At 33.4% G+C, this 18,610-nt stretch overlaps 2 protein-coding genes across 2 annotated transcripts; both read left to right on the forward strand.

Annotated features, from left to right (window-relative positions):
• The first annotated feature begins 1,436 nt into the window (after nt 1–1,436).
• LOC131944768 (uncharacterized) lies at nt 1,437–6,078 on the forward strand. Its single transcript, XM_059305580.1, has 8 exons — nt 1,437–1,517; nt 1,792–1,905; nt 2,323–2,449; nt 2,806–2,892; nt 3,252–3,946; nt 4,129–4,233; nt 4,880–4,930; nt 5,187–6,078. The coding sequence occupies exons 2-8, from the start codon at nt 1,795–1,797 to the stop codon at nt 5,823–5,825; spliced, it is 1,815 nt and encodes a 604-aa protein (XP_059161563.1). The 5' UTR covers nt 1,437–1,517; nt 1,792–1,794; the 3' UTR covers nt 5,826–6,078.
• A 3,678-nt stretch (nt 6,079–9,756) lies between these two features.
• On the forward strand, nt 9,757–13,344 carry LOC131944778 (uncharacterized). Its single transcript, XM_059305592.1, has 7 exons — nt 9,757–9,851; nt 10,442–10,569; nt 10,785–10,911; nt 11,205–11,557; nt 11,706–11,810; nt 12,318–12,368; nt 12,494–13,344. The coding sequence occupies exons 2-7, from the start codon at nt 10,462–10,464 to the stop codon at nt 13,148–13,150; spliced, it is 1,401 nt and encodes a 466-aa protein (XP_059161575.1). The 5' UTR covers nt 9,757–9,851; nt 10,442–10,461; the 3' UTR covers nt 13,151–13,344.
• The last annotated feature ends 5,266 nt before the right edge of the window (nt 13,345–18,610 follow it).

The following is an 18,610-nucleotide window of genomic DNA, read 5'->3' on the forward strand; positions in this document are numbered from 1 at the left end:
ATGCATGAGATCAGAATTTCTTACAGACATCTCTTCGGGGGGCCCCCCCACCCCCGCCCCTGAGAAAGTCTACCGACCCCCCCCCCTTACGAAATGGAATTTATATAGAAAATATATTTTTAATAGTGTCGTCGTCGTCGTTCCCCCCCCCCCCCCCCCGGAAATTTTAATCCGCCCTTCCCACGACGAAAACTTCAAGTGCACCCACGGAGAAAAAAGTCTGGAAGAAACACTGCATGAGATGGATATTTTACTGTTTTATTGCTGCTACACACTCGATAGGTGTAACTTGTAAATATTCATTCTCTAGAGAGAATTCTATGTTTAGCAGGAAGTGTTTTCTCCATTAGATGAAGAAGCTATTTTTAGGTGCTTACCATGCTAAGGACATTTGCTGTGTGTAGGTTGTGTCGTATTAAATGTGTAGCTGTTTTTTTCAGATGTGTTGTAATGTGTTAAGTGTAGATGGTTTTTCAGATGTGCTGTTAAGGCTGTACTGTGTTGCTGTTTTTTCAGACGTGCTGGTATAGGTCTAGTTGTGTCATTTAGCTACGGAACAAATAGTGTGACGCCCAATGTTAAATGTGTTGTTTTAATAGACGTACTGATATTGTTGTACCGTGTAGCGACTGAACAAGATTTGTGACACGCCAAATGTTAACTGTGTTGTTCTTTTAATAGACGTGCTGATATTGTTGCGACTGAAATAAAAGTGTGACACCCAATGTTAACCGTGTATGTGTTTTAAAAAATGTCGAGGTAACAGTCTGTGTTGTATATTATGCAGGATCTACACATAATGAGGTTCACTGCCTGTGTGGGTGCTAGACGATTTAAATAGATAGAAAGGTTTTTGTTGCTTAAAATGATAGTGGTTTCCCTGTTCTTTCAGACGGTGTTTATACCTAGACACTTACATCACAAGTACAATACACAGTGTTTATTTTGTGATATAGGTGATATATGTAACTTAGGCAATATAGGCAATTTAGATAACGTTGATCATATTGGTAATTTTGGGCTATTAGTCATACAGAAAGTTTAGGTAATTGAGTTAAATAGTAAATAATTAATATATGACAATTGACACGACTGGTGAAGTAGAGTTTGTTTGGAATCAAATACCTGACAATTAATTGAGCTAAATAGTTCATGATTCATATCTGACAATTAATACGACTATTGATAGTTTATCTAGATTCAATAACAGACAATTAATTGATTTAAATAGTAAATAATTAACCTTTTAACAATTGATAAGACTGTTGAACTATAGTTTATCTGGAATTAAAAACAGACAATTAGTATTTAGAGAAAACAATGTATTTAACGCAGCTTAAAAAAAAACTATATGAAGTAATTAAGCATTACTTATTAAAATGTTTTTAAATTTTAAAATCTCAATATATTAAAAACATGACCGATTATTTAAGCTACAGGTTTTGTGATCATCCGCGAATTACTCGGTTCAGTGATCAGATGCTTATGGTAATCCATAACCCATTTTGATATCTAAGGTTGGTACGGTGTTTCGTTGGGTGTATTATTAGCGATGAGTGTCATTGTTTGTTAAATAGTCTACATGTATTTATAAGTGTTATCGCTTTCTAGTCAACATGTAGTGGTAATTTTTATCGCTTGTTGGGTACTTTTATGTATGTAGACGTAGTGTCAAGTAGTCAGTGTATATCACTGTTTCTCTAAATAAACATTTAACGTCAGTTTATTAAATTCAAGTTTTCTAACTAAACAAAGCCAGTTCTGACTGACTGTATTTCTTCACAAACCCAGACGATGGCAGAACCAATCAGTCAAAGACACGCTAAGTTTATTCAGCAAAAACTGGCACTTCTGTTTGAAGAAAGACAAAACCTGCTCGCGCATGTGGACGATTACGTCAATAAGGTACATTTAATTAAAGAGAATACTACAAGTGTAACAAAATAAATTAATTAACAAATCATCATCATCATCCTTTCCCAATCATCCTTCGTGCCCAAGACCTCGGCAACTGAAGGAATAGTGTGGTCAGCCGCCTTTGTTTTCCCTAACGTGAGCTAGGTACCCATCAGAGCTGGATTCAGGAACGGTCTACTGACTTAAACCCGGATTCGAACTCTCTAACATTAAAAGAAATTAAAAGAATATATTAAATACAGTTACGCGAATTATGCCAAACACAGCGAAGCGTATTGTCTTCTTAGCAATTATTAGAAACTGAGATCACCTTTTATCAAATCATTATTTACATTATCTTAGTGCTTTATTAAATCATTATTTACATTATCTTCGAATTTTAGAGTTTTTTATTCTTGTGTGAAGGTCACTGACCGGGCTAAATCGTGGATGCAGAAGGACGATGCCAACAAACCATGTAGTTTTATGGACATCTGCTCCTCTATCGATTCAACGGCTGCATTTGTCATGGAACACGTCGACCATTTTTCAGGTCAAATCATTTTCATTTTTTAAAATATGCTTTTGCTTATAATTTAATAATAGTTTTTTCTTGTAATTTTATATCATGGTGTATATACAGTGGCGTAGGCAGGGGGGGTTAGGGGGGGTCATAACCCCCCCCCCCCCCCCATAGACCCCTCGGTATATATAAAAAGTATAAGGGGGGGGTGCAAATCGAAAGTTTGAGGGGGGGTGCAAATCGAAAGTTTGTCCCCGGGTAAAAATTGGAACCCCCCTTGAGACGATCCTGGCTACGCCACTGCGTATATATGTTTAAATGTATACACCATGTTTGTTATTAAAACACGCTATGCTAATTAATTCTTCCACTTCTGCAACCTTCAGATGGATCAACAGTTCTGACCCCTCCCCCCGGGAACAGCAACACTAAAGAGCAAGCTTTGAGAGACAAAACACCTGAAAACACACATGGTAAAATATTCATAGAAATTATGATTACATTTTTTGTACATGTAAGTTCTTATGTTTCAAAGGGTAACCACGAACAATATATATATATATATATATATATATACATCGTTTAATATAATAAAAAAACAACTTATCATGTGATATTTAACAAGAATCAAAATTCAAAGTTGTCATAGAATTGACTTGTAGGAGTGTAAATTATATCATGCAACACTTAATGGTATATATCTTGTATCATGCAACAATTAATGGGATATATCTTGTATTATTTAACAATTAATGGGATATATCCTATATCACATAACATAATTATGTAAAATTAATAGGATATAAACAACGTATATGTATATTTGTTACAGAACAATCATTGACCAATCTTATTGAACGGGTACAAGCGGTCGAGCAAGTTCTAGAGTCGATAAAAAACATAAAGGCTGATGTAGACGGTATCAAATCACAGATAGATCAAATAAAGAGTGATCGAAGGACAAAAAACGCTGAAAATGACCAAACTACCAGCAGATCAAATGACTCGGCTCTGAGAACTGAGATGACCACAGCAATTTCTGAACTACAACGTCAGTACACTGAGGTCAAGAAGAAGACACAGCTGACGACAGAGAAATGTGGAACTATTGAAGGAGGGTTACACGAATGTTTAAAACGTCTTGAACGATTTGAATGTAGTATGAAAGATTTGACAAAATCTGTAACTTCGTTTGGTAAAAAACACGAAGAAGGTCAACAAAAAACGAACTCTCAAATACAAGATCTAAGAGAAGAGTTAGAACAAAACATGGAGGAGAGAGAGAAGAAGCGGAACAAAAGAGTCTCACGACTGAAAGACAAAGTCAGTGAATTGGACGTCATTTTAGCAGGACAAACATCTAAACTCGCGGAGTGTGAAGTTAAAGTTAGCACCAACGTGAGAGAGATGAATGATCTGCGTGCAAAGCTGGAGGTCTTGTCTAAAACAGGTGGAGCAGAAATGAAGAGCGTCCCACTGACTGAGAGGGGTGGTGTCGTGCAAAGACGGGATGATACGGAGACAAAGGTAGTCTAAGTCATAAATAATTAGGTATTTAAAATAAATATACTGCGTGCTATTATTCAGATTCTATTTTATTTAACCGTATCACATGTTTAATTAATTTCGTTTTTTTTTCTCCAGAATAAATCAAGCAATGAATATTGTTTTAACTTGTATAATAAATTAATCTTTTATTCTTATCATAGATTGGAATATTGTACCAGACGATCAGCAAACGATTATTTCCCTTGGACAATTTGCAAACTACACTGAACAAATGTATCGCTACAAAAGCTGCTAGGGATGCTGAGGTTTCTATATCCTTAAAATCTTTACATGTGTAGGGGTGCTGTGAGGCCAAGTTTGGGAAAGTTTGATTCTATATATATCTGTAATATTCCGTCATGAGCATACAATGTATATTCTTTCTCTAGGGATAACCTTTTCTTATATATGACTGGTACAGTATGTGGAATCAAAGACCACTTGGAGATGATAAGAATACTGTTCTTTATTTACGCATCAATCTATTTACAACTAAAACTCGACTTCCACTAATACTATCTAAATGCAACTAACACTTCTCCCTACATGCTCGAATGACCAACTCTAACACTATATTTTAACATCTCTGCGTCTTTCCTCTAGCGCTATCTATCTCCAACTGCTGACCCACACTTCACTGGTCAACTGACCGTCTCACGTGATCGGTCATCTCCTGCAATTCTATTGGTCTACCTGACTACGCTATGCTCGGTTTCTGCAATTTTCTGCTTGACCTACATGACGTTTAATTTGCGTCATCACAGGTGCCTTAACTAACATCTAAACGTTTATTATAACAGGATATATATATATATATATATATATATATATATATATATATATATATATATATATATATATATATATTTATATATATATATATATATATATATAGTTTTCTGACGTCCACAGAAAGTTCTCCTGTATCAGCATGTTGCGAGTCTTAAAGCGGCCATTAATAAAGTAAATATCATTTTTTTTTCTTCACCTTATATTTTTTGCTTAAATGACAATTTTTTTTTACTAAATGTAAACGTTATACAAAAAACCACACAAAGTTTGAAATACTTTTTTTATCCAAATTCTAAAATATATTTCTTCAAGGCTCTGAAACCACAGTTCATAGTATAAGATTTTTTTTTAATTGAAATTTAAAAAAAAATATTTTGAAAATGATAATTACGAATTTTTATTAATGAAACTTAATTTTTTTGTTTAGAATCAAGGGGGCTACAGTATACTACTGGTCGGTGGGATTCGCTCAGGTAAAAGTTCGACTGGGAATTCCCTTCTCGGTCATCAACCTTTCACCCCGGGAGGTCAACAGACGGAGGAATGCACTGTGGCGTGCGGCGAGGTCAAAGGTCAGATCATCGAGGTCGTGGACACGATTGGCATGTACAACTTCCGATTTCCTGATGAGATCCACTCCACACGGCAGATGATGAAGCACGTGTTTTCTAAAAACCCGCGCGGTTTTCACGTCTGCCTTTTTGTGACGTCATACACAAACCCGTACTACGTCAGCGATCTGAAATTTATCGGGTACCTGAAACAACTGTTCGGTGCGGATTTTGTCCGGAAGTTCTGCGTGCTTGTCGTCACTGGGGGCGACCAGTTTGATCTGGAGTATTCCAGCAACGGCGTGTCGTTCCTAGACTGGGTGAGCTCAGAAAGCTGTGAGCTAAACCAGATTTTTATTGAGTGCAACAGACGGGCTGTTCTGTTTGACAACAACACGTTAAGTGAGGACAAGAAAACCAAACAAAACGATAAGGTCTGGGAATTGCTGGAACAGATGCTGAACTACGACCCGAGGTTCACTGAGTGCGATATGGTTAACAGCCTGTCTAGGTAGTGCTATGGGAAAATAAAACAGTATAGCTAGAAATTGTCTTGAAGGATGTGAAAAATTAATAGGCGTCATCACCCGATACTATTTATAGAAGCAGCATTAGAGGTTTGGTGAGGTTCTGGTTTAAAGTGATAGGTTTATGGCGCAGATGTACACAGATGTAATATACTTTTTTAATTTCCTGTATACAAAGAAAGTGATTATATTTTTTTTATACCTCACTGTCAGATAATATGACCTTTGGGAAGTTTTGATATCAATTATTTTAAGTGGTTTGTACTTTTCTAATATATATATATATATATATATATATATATATATATATATATATATATATATATATATATATATATATATATATATATATATATATATATATATATACTAGCTGCATCCCGTGCTCCGCCACGGTAAATCTTTTTAAAATATACCAACTTTGGAACAGAACAAAACAAACAAAAACACAACACAAACACAAACAAAACACAACCACAACACAACCACATTACAACCACAACACAATCACAACACAACCACAACACAACCACAACACAACCACAAAACAACCACAACACAACCACAACACACGGTAAATCTTTTTTAAATGTACCAAGTTGGGAACAGAACAAAACTAAATACAACACAAACGAACGCAAAGAAAAAACAAAAACGAAAAAACAAACACAACACTCAACATAAACTCAATTTAAATGTAATCATAAAGGCATATTGCTCACAGTCAATCCTGTAGCGCCAAATCGCGCCCTTTCCGAGCGCCGGCGGAAAATTTCGATTTACACCCTCCCACCTCCCTCAAACTTTCGATTTCCACCATCCCCCCCCCTCTTGCTACGCCTCTGTTATAAAACCCCTAGCTTTTCCGCAAATAAATTAAAGGCAGTATTTAGAATATCCGTGTTTTGCCGACCATATTGCACTTTATAAATTCATGCATTTTTTTCAGTACTTTTAAAAATTTACAAAAAGTTTCATGACTAAAACCATTGCGCACCTAATGAACGTGATGACTTAATATAGTAATGGAGAATAGTTGATTAAAAATTATAATTAAACAGTACATTCAGTGAATAAAATAAATAAAAGATAGCCTTTTATCAATCAATGCTAATAATAATATTCCAACAATAATGTACTCTTACACGTCTGCATAATTTGCATTCACATTTTGCTAATTATATTATTCCAACAATTATTCCGTCTTGCAGATTTTGCATTCACATTTTTAGCGTGAGTTCAATTTATCTTTGAATTACCTCCATTGGCAAAATTACTAAGCAGTTTAATTAGATTTTTTCTACTGTACTGTTATTATGTTATTAATATGTAGGCCTATCCACTTTTTCTGGTAATATTAACGAAAACGATATTTGACATTGATCCTTTTAATATGTTTTAGCAATGTGCGTGTATTTAATATTCTCTTTACGTTATGCAAAATTGTACAAACAGTGGAAATTATAAAATAGCTTTATGCCGCTATATAAACAAACCCTACTCTAATACTTATAATAAGACACTGCGGTGCACTGAAAAGCACAGCATGGTGCGTAGTTTACTTTTATAGTCCCAAAATCTATAGCGATGACGGACGGAAGGAAGGAAGGAAGGACAGACACAGCCCGCTTATATTATAGATATATAATATGGCATGGCAAAGATTAAATATTATATTCTACAGGATACTATATACTATGTATATTTTTAAAAATATTTAATATGATAAAAAAAGCATTTTGTTTCAGAGTAATAATGAACACTTGATAAATGTGATGTTCTCTTAAAAGCCATAATTACTAACTACTGTTTATAATTATTACTATCTTTCAAAGGCTATGTGTTATTAGTTTTTATTAGTGATTGATTTATTAATTATTTTTTTTTTACTTTTACTCAACAATGATGTTAGAATGTTGCTTTTACTTGATGAATGTTAAAAAAAACGTAACACCAAATAAATGAAACAATTTACTGTTACACATGTGTTACAATTCGTCGTCTTAGAGCACCAGTAAATTATGAATATCTTTACGCTTCATGTCAAATTTTACCGTGTATACAGTAAATAATACGCATTTATTCATGTTGTTGAAACACAGGTGTAATGTATAGAAACTATCTAGATCTGAAAATATATTCAAAACTAAACTTAAACAACAATTATTTTATGACCTCTCATTCATCCATAATGTTCTTATTTTATCTCAATTTGTATTATAACTATGTAATATTATTTCTCAATTCCACATTTTTAGTGCTATGTTACTGCTATGTCTTTACTACGCATTTGCTTTTTTTAATGCTGTTCTTAAATTGTTGTTTTATTTGTTTAGTTTTAAAACGGCCAATGTGAAAAAAGGCCTACGTGCCTACTATTGTTACCGTTATTGAATAAATTGAATAAATAAATTGAATAAACAGCTACAGCACATTGCGAAGCTTGTTATGGTCTTGTTACACGGCTTAAAGTGTGTTGGTCTGTTTTTTGTTTTACTGAAATCATCTTCTTACTAAATATACTGTGACAAGTTTCACACAATACATTATACTACACGTTACAATTTTTATAGAGAACTGACACGCTATAAAATATGAATAGATAACTATTTACAAATATATGTTTCGATAAATAATAGCTTTAAAAAACACAACTTGGAAGAAAATTGTATTATTATTTATCTGGCACCTAATTATTAACACAAGTCAATGAGTTTACAACATTCTCGTAACTAGAGTTAGGTAACGTAGATCTACATATAGAAAACTCTTCACTGATTTTGTTTTAAAGCTTACCTGCCCTTTTCTAACCTACTATCTGATCGTGACGTCTATTTATAGCTTTGTAGTTAGCATCCATGCAATAAACAGTGGGTGCACGATTTATGGAATAATTGCAAGCATTCGATGCGAACATAAAATCACGTATTCTTGAATTGGAAGCTGATACCACGTGACCGATATGGCCGCCTTGTGTTGTGGACTGAGCCTGTAGGCTGCACACATTACAACTGGAGTTTGTTTCAGGCATCTATTCGCAACCCCAAACCTCCATAAGAAATATAATTTATATATAAAATATATATTTCACCCTTTGACAGACCCACGACCTCCTAAAAATTTAAGTCTCTACACACTTTTTAAAAAGAAAAAAAAGAAAATCTAAGTGTGTAAATTTGACTATTACAAATTGGGAGCTCCTGAAAGAATGGTCAACAGTAGAAGGCACTAAAAGTTTTAAGATGTATGTTCTAGCAATTAATATTGCCTACACGTAAATATTTTGCACATGTGTTTTATAACTAAAGTATCAACATTAATAATCATATCGAACAAGACAATACTAAAAATTGTGAAAATACAATGAATTGGGGAGGGTGGTGGTTTCTCATTTTGTTATATAAATTTGTTTTATTGTTATATTACTTATACGGGCTTATGGTCTATCAACGTCTTATTTAACTATTTTGTTTTTATTAATTTTTTTTTCAAACGTTTCAAACTTTCAGCCATTGAATTCATGGTTTATGATTAATTTTTCGAGACTTGAAGAAACTGCATATAAAATTTAACTTTTATCCGTGGTCAAAACAACTAAAATAATTATTTAATTTTTGTGTTCCTAACATTATATTGTCCTGTTGGAGGTGGGATGAGAGTAGTGGTTTTTAAATTCGTTAAAACATTTTGGTTATGGTCTATGAAAATAACGTAATACGGAATATTAAAGTGGACTCAAATATGCCACGTTTTGGGTTATAGGGTATGTCCGAGCTCCTTAAAAACATTGTTTTAAAACAAAAGTAGGCGAGGTGCTAAAAATAAACTAGTACAATTTGTTTCGTAAAATAAATTTAGGTGCAGATAGGGAATTCCCAATATTACATATTACATAATGAGGTCAACAAAAATAATGTTTTAAGTTGGTAAAGTCAAGCGCCATGTTCTATGTTTCGACACAGTGTTGGCTAATTATTTTAAAGTCAAAATATAGCGGCTCTCTTGATTATAACTGTAAGTTGTTAAATCAAAATATAGCGGTTCTCTTGATTATAACTGTAAATTTTAAAAATGTGTAGCCTATTTGTGCTTGTTAAGTTACAGTCAACCCAATATAAACGTTGTAGAACGCCTTAGTAACTTAAGTAAACAAACGATGCTTTACGACAAGATGGTTTTCCTCTTTCAATGAATCATTGAGTTTACAATCATACAAAGCAACAGTCAGCGTACTCTAATGTTTTAGTCAATTTATTCTAACTTATTTTTTCATTTATTACATTTTATTTTTTTAGTCAATATATTTCTTTTTAGTAAACTAACACTGGTCATATACTGGTCGTCGTTTTTCATATATTGTTTTATGTTTATTCTCCATTTTGTGAAAGTTTAAAAAACAACAAAGATTTAAACATCATTCGAGTATATTTTATTCGATAAATAAATGAAACCATAGTGTTAATAATCTAAGACAACTAAAAACACGCATGACTCAAGTTTATCGTAAAAGTTAACATATTTTGTGATTGTGTTGTTTACAGTTGACCAACACGTTTGAATACTTTACATTGGAATATTTAATTTTACAACCATTTTTATTTTAGAAGAGCAAAAACACGAGTAAATGGCCCACAAGACGACAAAACAGATCGAATTCTTAAACACTAAACTAGAGTCATTACAGAGAGAAAAACATCTACTTCAAACTAAAATCGATGATTCCGTTAAGAAGGTATAATATGTATGTCGGGCATATAACATATATATATATATATATATATAACATAATAGAATACTGTGATTTACCCTTTCATTCTGTACAATAAGAGCAAGTCCTTAACAACAAGTTATATTACTTGTTAATAAAGGTATGTATCCTATAGAGGAAATTATCAGCATGATAACTAGTTTTAAACGTTACCTTTTTATTTTGTTTCCGTGTTGAAGATAACAGATGAAGCATTGAATTGGACAAAAGGAAACAGTCACGCAGACTTTCAGTCCATTTGCAGTATAGTAGACGCCACCACTTATAAACTCGTTGAGATATTTGACAGTTTCAACATCAACTCAGGTGATTTTTTTATATGTATATATATATATATATATATATATATATATATATATATATATATATATATATATATATATATATATATATATATATATATATATATATAATGTTTATATGTGTGTATGTAAATAAATAAATAAATATTTATTTATACATATATATGTATAAGTATATATATATATATATATATATATATATATATATATATATATATATATATATATATATATATATATATATATATATATATATATATTTATATATATATATATATATATATATATATATATCAGACCCAAACACCAAAACTGAAGAATGCACGGACAACATAAAAGAACTACAGAGTAGGCTAGATATGTTAGAGAAAACACAACATGGCAATGATAAAAAAATCAGGAAAATTTCAAAGCAATTGGAAGGCAAAAATAAAGAGCAGATTGATATACTGCAAGTAAAGGAACAGCTAGAAGCTCTAACGTCAAAAGTTAAAGACATCGAGTCGACCAACGACAGTTTGAAAACTTGCGAAGATGTGATAGACAGCAAATATAATACAAAATTTAACAAAGTTATTGAAGATGTGGCGACCATTCGACGTGATCTAGAATCAAATGTTGCTTGTCTTAACTCTGAAAGGGAGAGAAATGTAAGACAGTGTCTCATTTTGTTTTGTAGATTTTATTCGCAAAAATTAGAAGAAAACGTTTTTATAGTTATATAATTAGATATTTAAAAAGTACTTTACTGTTGTGATCTAAGGAAAACACAAGGCAAATAATGCTTACCTCTTACAGAAAAAAATTGTATGCAAACTTCTGTCGTCTGAGCTTGTAAAACTGGACAGGTTAGAGGGAGTGGTCAACAAAAACACGACAAAACAACAGGAAACAAAAGAGGAGGTGATATGGTCTTTTTGTGTTGTTTTTTGTGTATCTGTTCCTAAAAAATACCCAGACATAATTGAACTGTTAGAGGATCTTTTGTATCTAGATTATAAATGGCAAGCAGATCTTGTACGGCAGAACAAGTGTGCAGCAAAATAAAAAAATTAGTGTGATAAGAGAGTAACTGTGAATTTAGTGAATAGTTATATTTAATTCTGTTACTTTACATTCCGTGAAGCTGAAAAAGAAAGACAAACGTTTCAAGATTCTGTTGTAAATTATTGCGGGCGGCGTGGTTGAATGGTAGAGCGTTTGACTGCTTGCCTGTAGGTCTCGAGTTTAAATCTCTGTTCGGAGCTTGATTCATCCTTGTAACTTAATCTGCCTAATGGGTCGCTAGGTCTAAAGTGGAATCTTTACTAAATGTATGTGATGTAAATTTCGTGAAGCTGTAAAAGACGATTAAGTGTTTTTTTTCTGTTTTCGACATTGTTTAAAAGATTATTTGTTTATGTATTTAAGCTTGAAGAAGCCATTCTTCAGATTTACAAGTTACAATGGAAGTCACCTGGGGTATGGTTTTGTTTTAAATTCTAACAAATACTACCGAAATTGTTTTAAATTATATTTTGGATAAAATAATAAAGAAACACCGAAGCAGCAATACTAAAATATACTTTTACGTATATTCTAAGCAGGTGAAGATTACGATGAACTTTCTGCTAGTTGGAAGAAGAGGCGTTGGTAAAACATCAACAGGCAACTCAATTCTTGGATCATCGAAATTCGGAACGACGAAAATAAACCACCTGTCTCAAACCGAGGAGGTTTACAGTACTGAGGTCAAGGGCGAGGTGACGAGTGTCACTGATACGGTGCCGTTTTTACAAGACTCCACAAATCTCATACCGAGGCAGATCGAGGCAGCTCATCTGGGAGAGCTGGAGAGGTTCCACGCTTTTGTTTTTGTCATCAGATACGGCCAGCTTGAGCGTGATGAAGATGTGGCGGCGTTTGATGATATGAAGAAAGTCTACGGCGATGATTTTACTCGAGATTATTGTGTCGTAGGGATGTGCTGTGGGGATGTGTTCTACAGAGAAAATCCTTCACAATGTTTTAAGAGTTGGTGTGCTAAACAAACAGGGCCTTTGGGTTACATCTTTAGACACTGTAGTGAGAGAGTGATCTTGTTTGACAATGTTACAGATGATGGGGCGATGAAAGAACTTCAGATCGCCCAGATTAAAAACACGGTCTACAGGATGCCTCATAGGGGTGTTCGATACAAACATAAAAAGATTGACAAAGGTTTTTATGAGGTCAATTCATGGTTTGCTGCGTTAGTGAGATAAATGTCTTAGAACACCGGAAATCTTCAGCTTTATCTGTGATGTAGCCATTGTATTTTCCTCTGCACGCTAGTGTATGGATGTGATTTATTATATTCTTTTTTTATTCAAAAAAGCGGAGAAAAAACTTAACTTATAGCACTGTTTTTGTTCACTGATTTCAGTTGAAACACGAATAAATTAAACGCTTCATATGTCTCTGAAACATTAAAGATTAGGTAGGCCTATATTAATTAATTATTATCCTTCGCGACGATAGTACTATGGTAGTATCGCTTATAATAAGAGGGCTGAATTCTCCTAACACAGGGGTCGGCAACCTTTTGAGACGGAAGAGCCAAATGATGCAATTTACAAAATGTACTAGTTTTTAAAGAGCCACTAACATTTTTTCTCAATATTTAGGATTAGGTATATATATATATATATATATATATATATATATATATATATATATATATATATATATATATATATATATATATATATATATATATATATATATATATATATATATATATATATATATATATATATATATATATATATGGTTCCATGACAAATGATCTCAGGACAAATGATCTCAGACAAAATATCTCAGACAAAATATCTCACGGACAAATGATCTCAGGACAAATGATCTCAGGACAAATGATCTCAAGGACAAATGATCTCAAGGACAAAAGATACCAGGACAAAATATATCAGGACAAATGATATCACGGACAAATGATCTCAGACAAAATATCTCAGACAAAATATCTCACGGCAAAATTTTGATAGTATGTACAATGATTTTAGTTGATTTGAACTTTTTTTTTTAAATTGACTGTCAATATGGTTTTGTTTTCTTTCTTTACGCATCATAATTGTGAATAAAATGAATTTGTTAAACTTAACAAACCATCAAAAGATTTAATTAACTTAATCTTTGTAATGGCCTTTGATTTGAAAAAAAAATCAAAATTAAAACAAACTTTCTCCTTAGCCTGAAAGGTATGATAAATGATAATGTATAAAACAAAGTAACGGTAGCTATACAACAATAATGTTTAAAACATGCGAAATATCTTTCAAAAATGTTAATGGGTCTTCAGGTTCGTAACGTAAAATTATTGTTTTTATTGCATAATCAACACAAACATAACGTTTACGTTTCTTTGCTGACAGTACATCGTTATGATCACATCTCTCCAATACTATGTGATCGTGTATCGTTTGAACTCTTGCTCGACATGTTCTAACCCCGCAATATGACCGCTATTTGTCTTAAAAAAGCATTTGTCACCTGATCACTAAGGCGTGACCGACGCATAACTATTGACTTTAGATGATAGATGTATTGTTCATGGAGGGTGGATGTCTTTCCCTTAAGGCATGTCTCTGCCATCAAAGCGGGCGGCCACCTTGATACAAAGGTGTGTCTTTATTGTTATTTCATCCCCTTTGATCTAGTTTCGTCCACCTGACATGGTTGGATTGTCTCATGTTTGGCAAGCCCGCCTACGCTGTCTATCGAACAATTTCTTTAATCTTCTATAGTAATAATCCTAATTTTAAAATGCAATATACAATTTTAAAAGTGCAATATGATAAATTTATACGGCAAACATTTCTTACAATTATCATATGGGCCTATAAACAATATTAAACATATTAAACAAAACCATACGACAGTTAATAAAAATTGTTCAGATCAACTAAAATCACCCAATACACTATTAAAAATTAGGTGTGAGATATTTTGTCTGAGTTATTTTGTCTGAGATCAATTGTCCTGGTATCTTTTGTCCGTGAGATCATTTGTCCTTGAGATCATTTGTCCTGAGATCATTTGTCCTGAGATCATTTGTCCGTGAGATATTTTGTCTGAGATATTTTGTCTGAGATCATTTGTCCTGAGATCATTTGTCCTGTCACCATATATATATATATATATATATATATATATATATATATATATATATATATATATATAATTTAAATAAATAGCTTTAAATATGAAATAATATTTAATATTTCTTCATATTTAAAAAAAAAAGAAACACATGTTTCGCACAAAACATATTATAGTATTTTAGCTAGCTCTGCTAGAATAATAAAATTAGTAATCATAAAATATAACTATAATCATTGAATATTTACATTAGTTACATCAATGTGAGCATTGACCTTGCATGCCTTTTGAAAGCTTGTTTAAATCTGGCTCATAACTTCTTGTTTCAGGAGGTTTCAAGCACGCCTCTAGATTTTTAGTTGTTAGTAGGCTTCTTACTTAACTTTTTATTGTATTCATGTAAGAGAACTCTTGCTAGCACGAATATGTTGACCTAAAGATCATCAGCACTCCTGATGTCAACTTCTCCACGTTACTGTACCATCCTGCAAGACTATTCCATGCGTCACATATGAGTGCCTCAACTCGCGATATTTCTTTTTCAGCTGTCCAGTGGTGCAGCGTAACGCAGAGGCGTGGCGACCCTTCCCGGCGCCCGGGGACAAACGTTTCGATTTGCACCCCCCCCCCCCCTCAAACTTTCGATTTGCACCCCCTCAACCTTTCAATTTATTTTTCCAACCCATTTTGGCGCCCACTAGGGTCGGCACCCGGGGACATAAGTCCCGTTCCCCCGTCCCCGCCCCATCCCCCCTCGCTACGCTACTGGCGTAACGTGCATGTTTTACTGGAACTTCAACTATTTTTACTTGCTCTTGAGTTCTATGAATTTTCCGCTCCACAAATTAGTCGTTTTCAAATCCAGCATTTGCATTTGAAGCGAACCAGCATCAATTCCAAATAGCTCGAAGTTAATCTCATTTGTTTTTGTGTTGAATTGCTCAAATCTCTTAGTGAACCCATCCTTCGTGTTGTTTGTTGTAATGCTAAAGCAATTCATGCAAATAGTTGCATTGGTTTCTAGATTTGTTTTCAGATTTTTCGAAATTTACCGCTCTCCGTGTCTTCAACAAAAAAAAAAAAGTATTATTTTTTTTCGAAACATCAACTTCCTTTTCTTGCAGTTTTACTTTTAGCTTGTTTATTTTCTTTGTGATAACCACCATGAAGTTGACTGTTTCAATTCGGGATGAACAGTTTAATAGGAAGTACATTGAAAATAGGGAGTACCTAAATATTCTAATAGAATAACGAATGTCTATTTTTATGATTATATAATTTATTACCGAGTGTTGCAGAACGATATTTTTTATGAGTTTTGAAAATAAAATAAAATAATTATTAATATGTGTGCATGGAGCCGAAGAGCCGCATCTTGACATCAAACGAGCCGCTTGCGAGCCGCAGGTTGCCAACCCCTGTCCTGACCGGACAAAACTAGTCTAATCGTGGTAAATGCTGGAAAAAAATAACATAAAAAACGTTTTCATAACAAGTTTTTATGTAATAATGTACTAAAAAATAAAATATTTTCTTTAAATATATAATAATGAACTACTATTTAAATAACTGAAAAGAAAATATTGGGTCACTATATTATGTATTAAATACCTGTTAATAGAACTTAAGAAGAGACTGACGCTTTTTTTTTTAGTTATTTAAATAGTAGTTCATAATCTAATATATAAAGCTCAGTTCTGTATGTAAAAATACATATGTTTGTCGTTGGTCTTGGATGGATTTAAGTGTTAGACAATTATCGTGCGCATTTGTCTAAATTTATGAGTTAAAAAATTACTATTGAAAGTGTTGGGAAATAATTTTCATTTTTCAAATTACAGTAATAATTGTCGGCATGTTCATTAAACACAAGTTTTAAAAATATATCATCTTTTACAAAAATTCTAATTATGTCTTTATTTAGTCCTATAGCACTTACTTCCCTTTGATAAATTAGGAAAACACAATTACTTCCCTTTATAAAACCATTGCATTAGTCGAAAATAATTTACTTTTTAATTACTTTGTTTTGGTGTTGGGAAAAAAAATAATTACATAATTAGCGGGGATTGATCAAGTGCAAATGTTGTAGGTATTTTACGGATAAGCTTGGAGTATTAAAATTGTTCATTAAATTGAAACAGGCGCGTTCGTTTAAGTGAGTGCAAAAGACTATGAATAAGTTGGGGTAGTATAGTCGTTCATTAAGCTAAAACAGGTGATTCCGCCCCGGGCGTTTATGTTCGCGTTAGTGTTTTCTTTGTGTTTAGGTGGGTTTGCGTTAGTGGTTGCGTTTTGATTTGGTTCGTTTTTGTTCTTTCTTTTTTCGTTTTTGTTTGTGTTTTTTTGTTTGGGTTTGTATTTTTGTTTTTGGTTGGTTTTGCGTTTGGATTTGGTTTGTTTTCGTTGTTTTTTTTGTGTGTTGGTATTGGTGTTTGTGGTTGGGTTTGTTGTTAGGTTTTTGTTTTCGTTTGCTTTTTTGTTTGTTTTTTCTTTGTGTTTGTATTGGTGTTTGTGGTTGTGGTTGGGTTTGTTGTTAGGTTTTTGTTTTCGTTTGTATTTGTAACTGTGTTAGCGTTATGTTTGCGTTTTGTTGTTTTGGTTGGTTGTGGTTTGGGTGGGCGATGCCGGGTTTATGATGATTACTAAACACACAGGTAATGGTCTTTAACAGAAAGGTTTTTCACAGAAGCCAGAGCAGGGCCTGGCCGGGACGGCTAGTTATATATAAAAGAAGATAATTTATTTTCTCCTTTTTACAAACTTTTATTTAACTAAGTCTTGCTTCCTCTGTCTGCCGACAGTCTGTCTGAAAGAAACACTGGTCGCATTTGTAGATCACACGGTACACACCGACTAAAGGTAGACCCTACTTCTATAATCTAGACCTGTTACCTACTTATGGCCACTAAACCTCAATAATGTAGTGTTTCTATCAGACTTTTTTTTCTCAGGGGAGGGGTGGGCACTTTAAAGTATTGAGGGTGGGGGCGGATTAAATTCTCCGAGAGGGGGGGGGGGCACTAGTAAAAGGATATATATTTTCTATATAAATTAAATTTCGTTGAAAGGGGGGCGGTAGTCGTCAGTCAGCGGGGGGGGGGGGGGAGGGGCTCTGCCCCCTACTTAAAGAGATGCCTGAAAGAAACTGCTTGCAGACACCTCTTAAGATTAGTATAATAAATTACGAGGTAATGTTAGTGTCTTTAGTATTGTGACGGTAAAACCGTTTAGGCTAGCTCAATTTTATTCTTCCGACACCCTCTACCTGCTCTCTTACCCCCCCCCCCCCCCCCCCCCCCTACAGCCACGTACATTCTTATCTTTCGTCCACCTCGCACGCTCCTCTCTAGTTGGCTAGATTGTGCGCGTGACACATCGCCAATTTTAATGCATAAATTGGGGATGCAACAAAGAAAAAAATTCATAAAAAAAACGTTTTAATAACAAGTTTTTATGTACTAATGCACTAAAAAGTAGAAAATAAATTATACACTACTATTTAAATTACTATAAAGAAAAGCGTGGGTCACTTTAGTACTTTAGTACCTATTGGATACCTTTAC

The sequence above is a fragment of the Physella acuta genome, unplaced genomic scaffold (assembly GCF_028476545.2).
Source record: "Physella acuta isolate Inbredline_101_S28 unplaced genomic scaffold, ASM2847654v3 ptg000508l, whole genome shotgun sequence".
NCBI lineage: Eukaryota > Metazoa > Mollusca > Gastropoda > Physidae > Physella > Physella acuta.

Bases quoted from the DNA above. Each gene is read 5' to 3' on its own strand.
- LOC131944768 (XM_059305580.1), top strand. From the start codon at position 1,795: ATGGCAGAACCAATCAGTCAAAGACACGCTAAGTTTATTCAGCAAAAA. The intron at 2,450-2,805 runs GTCAAATCATTT...TGCAACCTTCAG, and splicing joins ACACGTCGACCATTTTTCAG to ATGGATCAACAGTTCTGACC. The intron at 3,947-4,128 runs GTAGTCTAAGTC...TTCTTATCATAG, and splicing joins GGGATGATACGGAGACAAAG to ATTGGAATATTGTACCAGAC.
- LOC131944778 (XM_059305592.1), top strand. From the start codon at position 10,462: ATGGCCCACAAGACGACAAAACAGATCGAATTCTTAAACACTAAACTA. The intron at 11,558-11,705 runs GTAAGACAGTGT...TACCTCTTACAG, and splicing joins ACTCTGAAAGGGAGAGAAAT to AAAAAAATTGTATGCAAACT. The intron at 11,811-12,317 runs GTGATATGGTCT...TATGTATTTAAG, and splicing joins AACAGGAAACAAAAGAGGAG to CTTGAAGAAGCCATTCTTCA.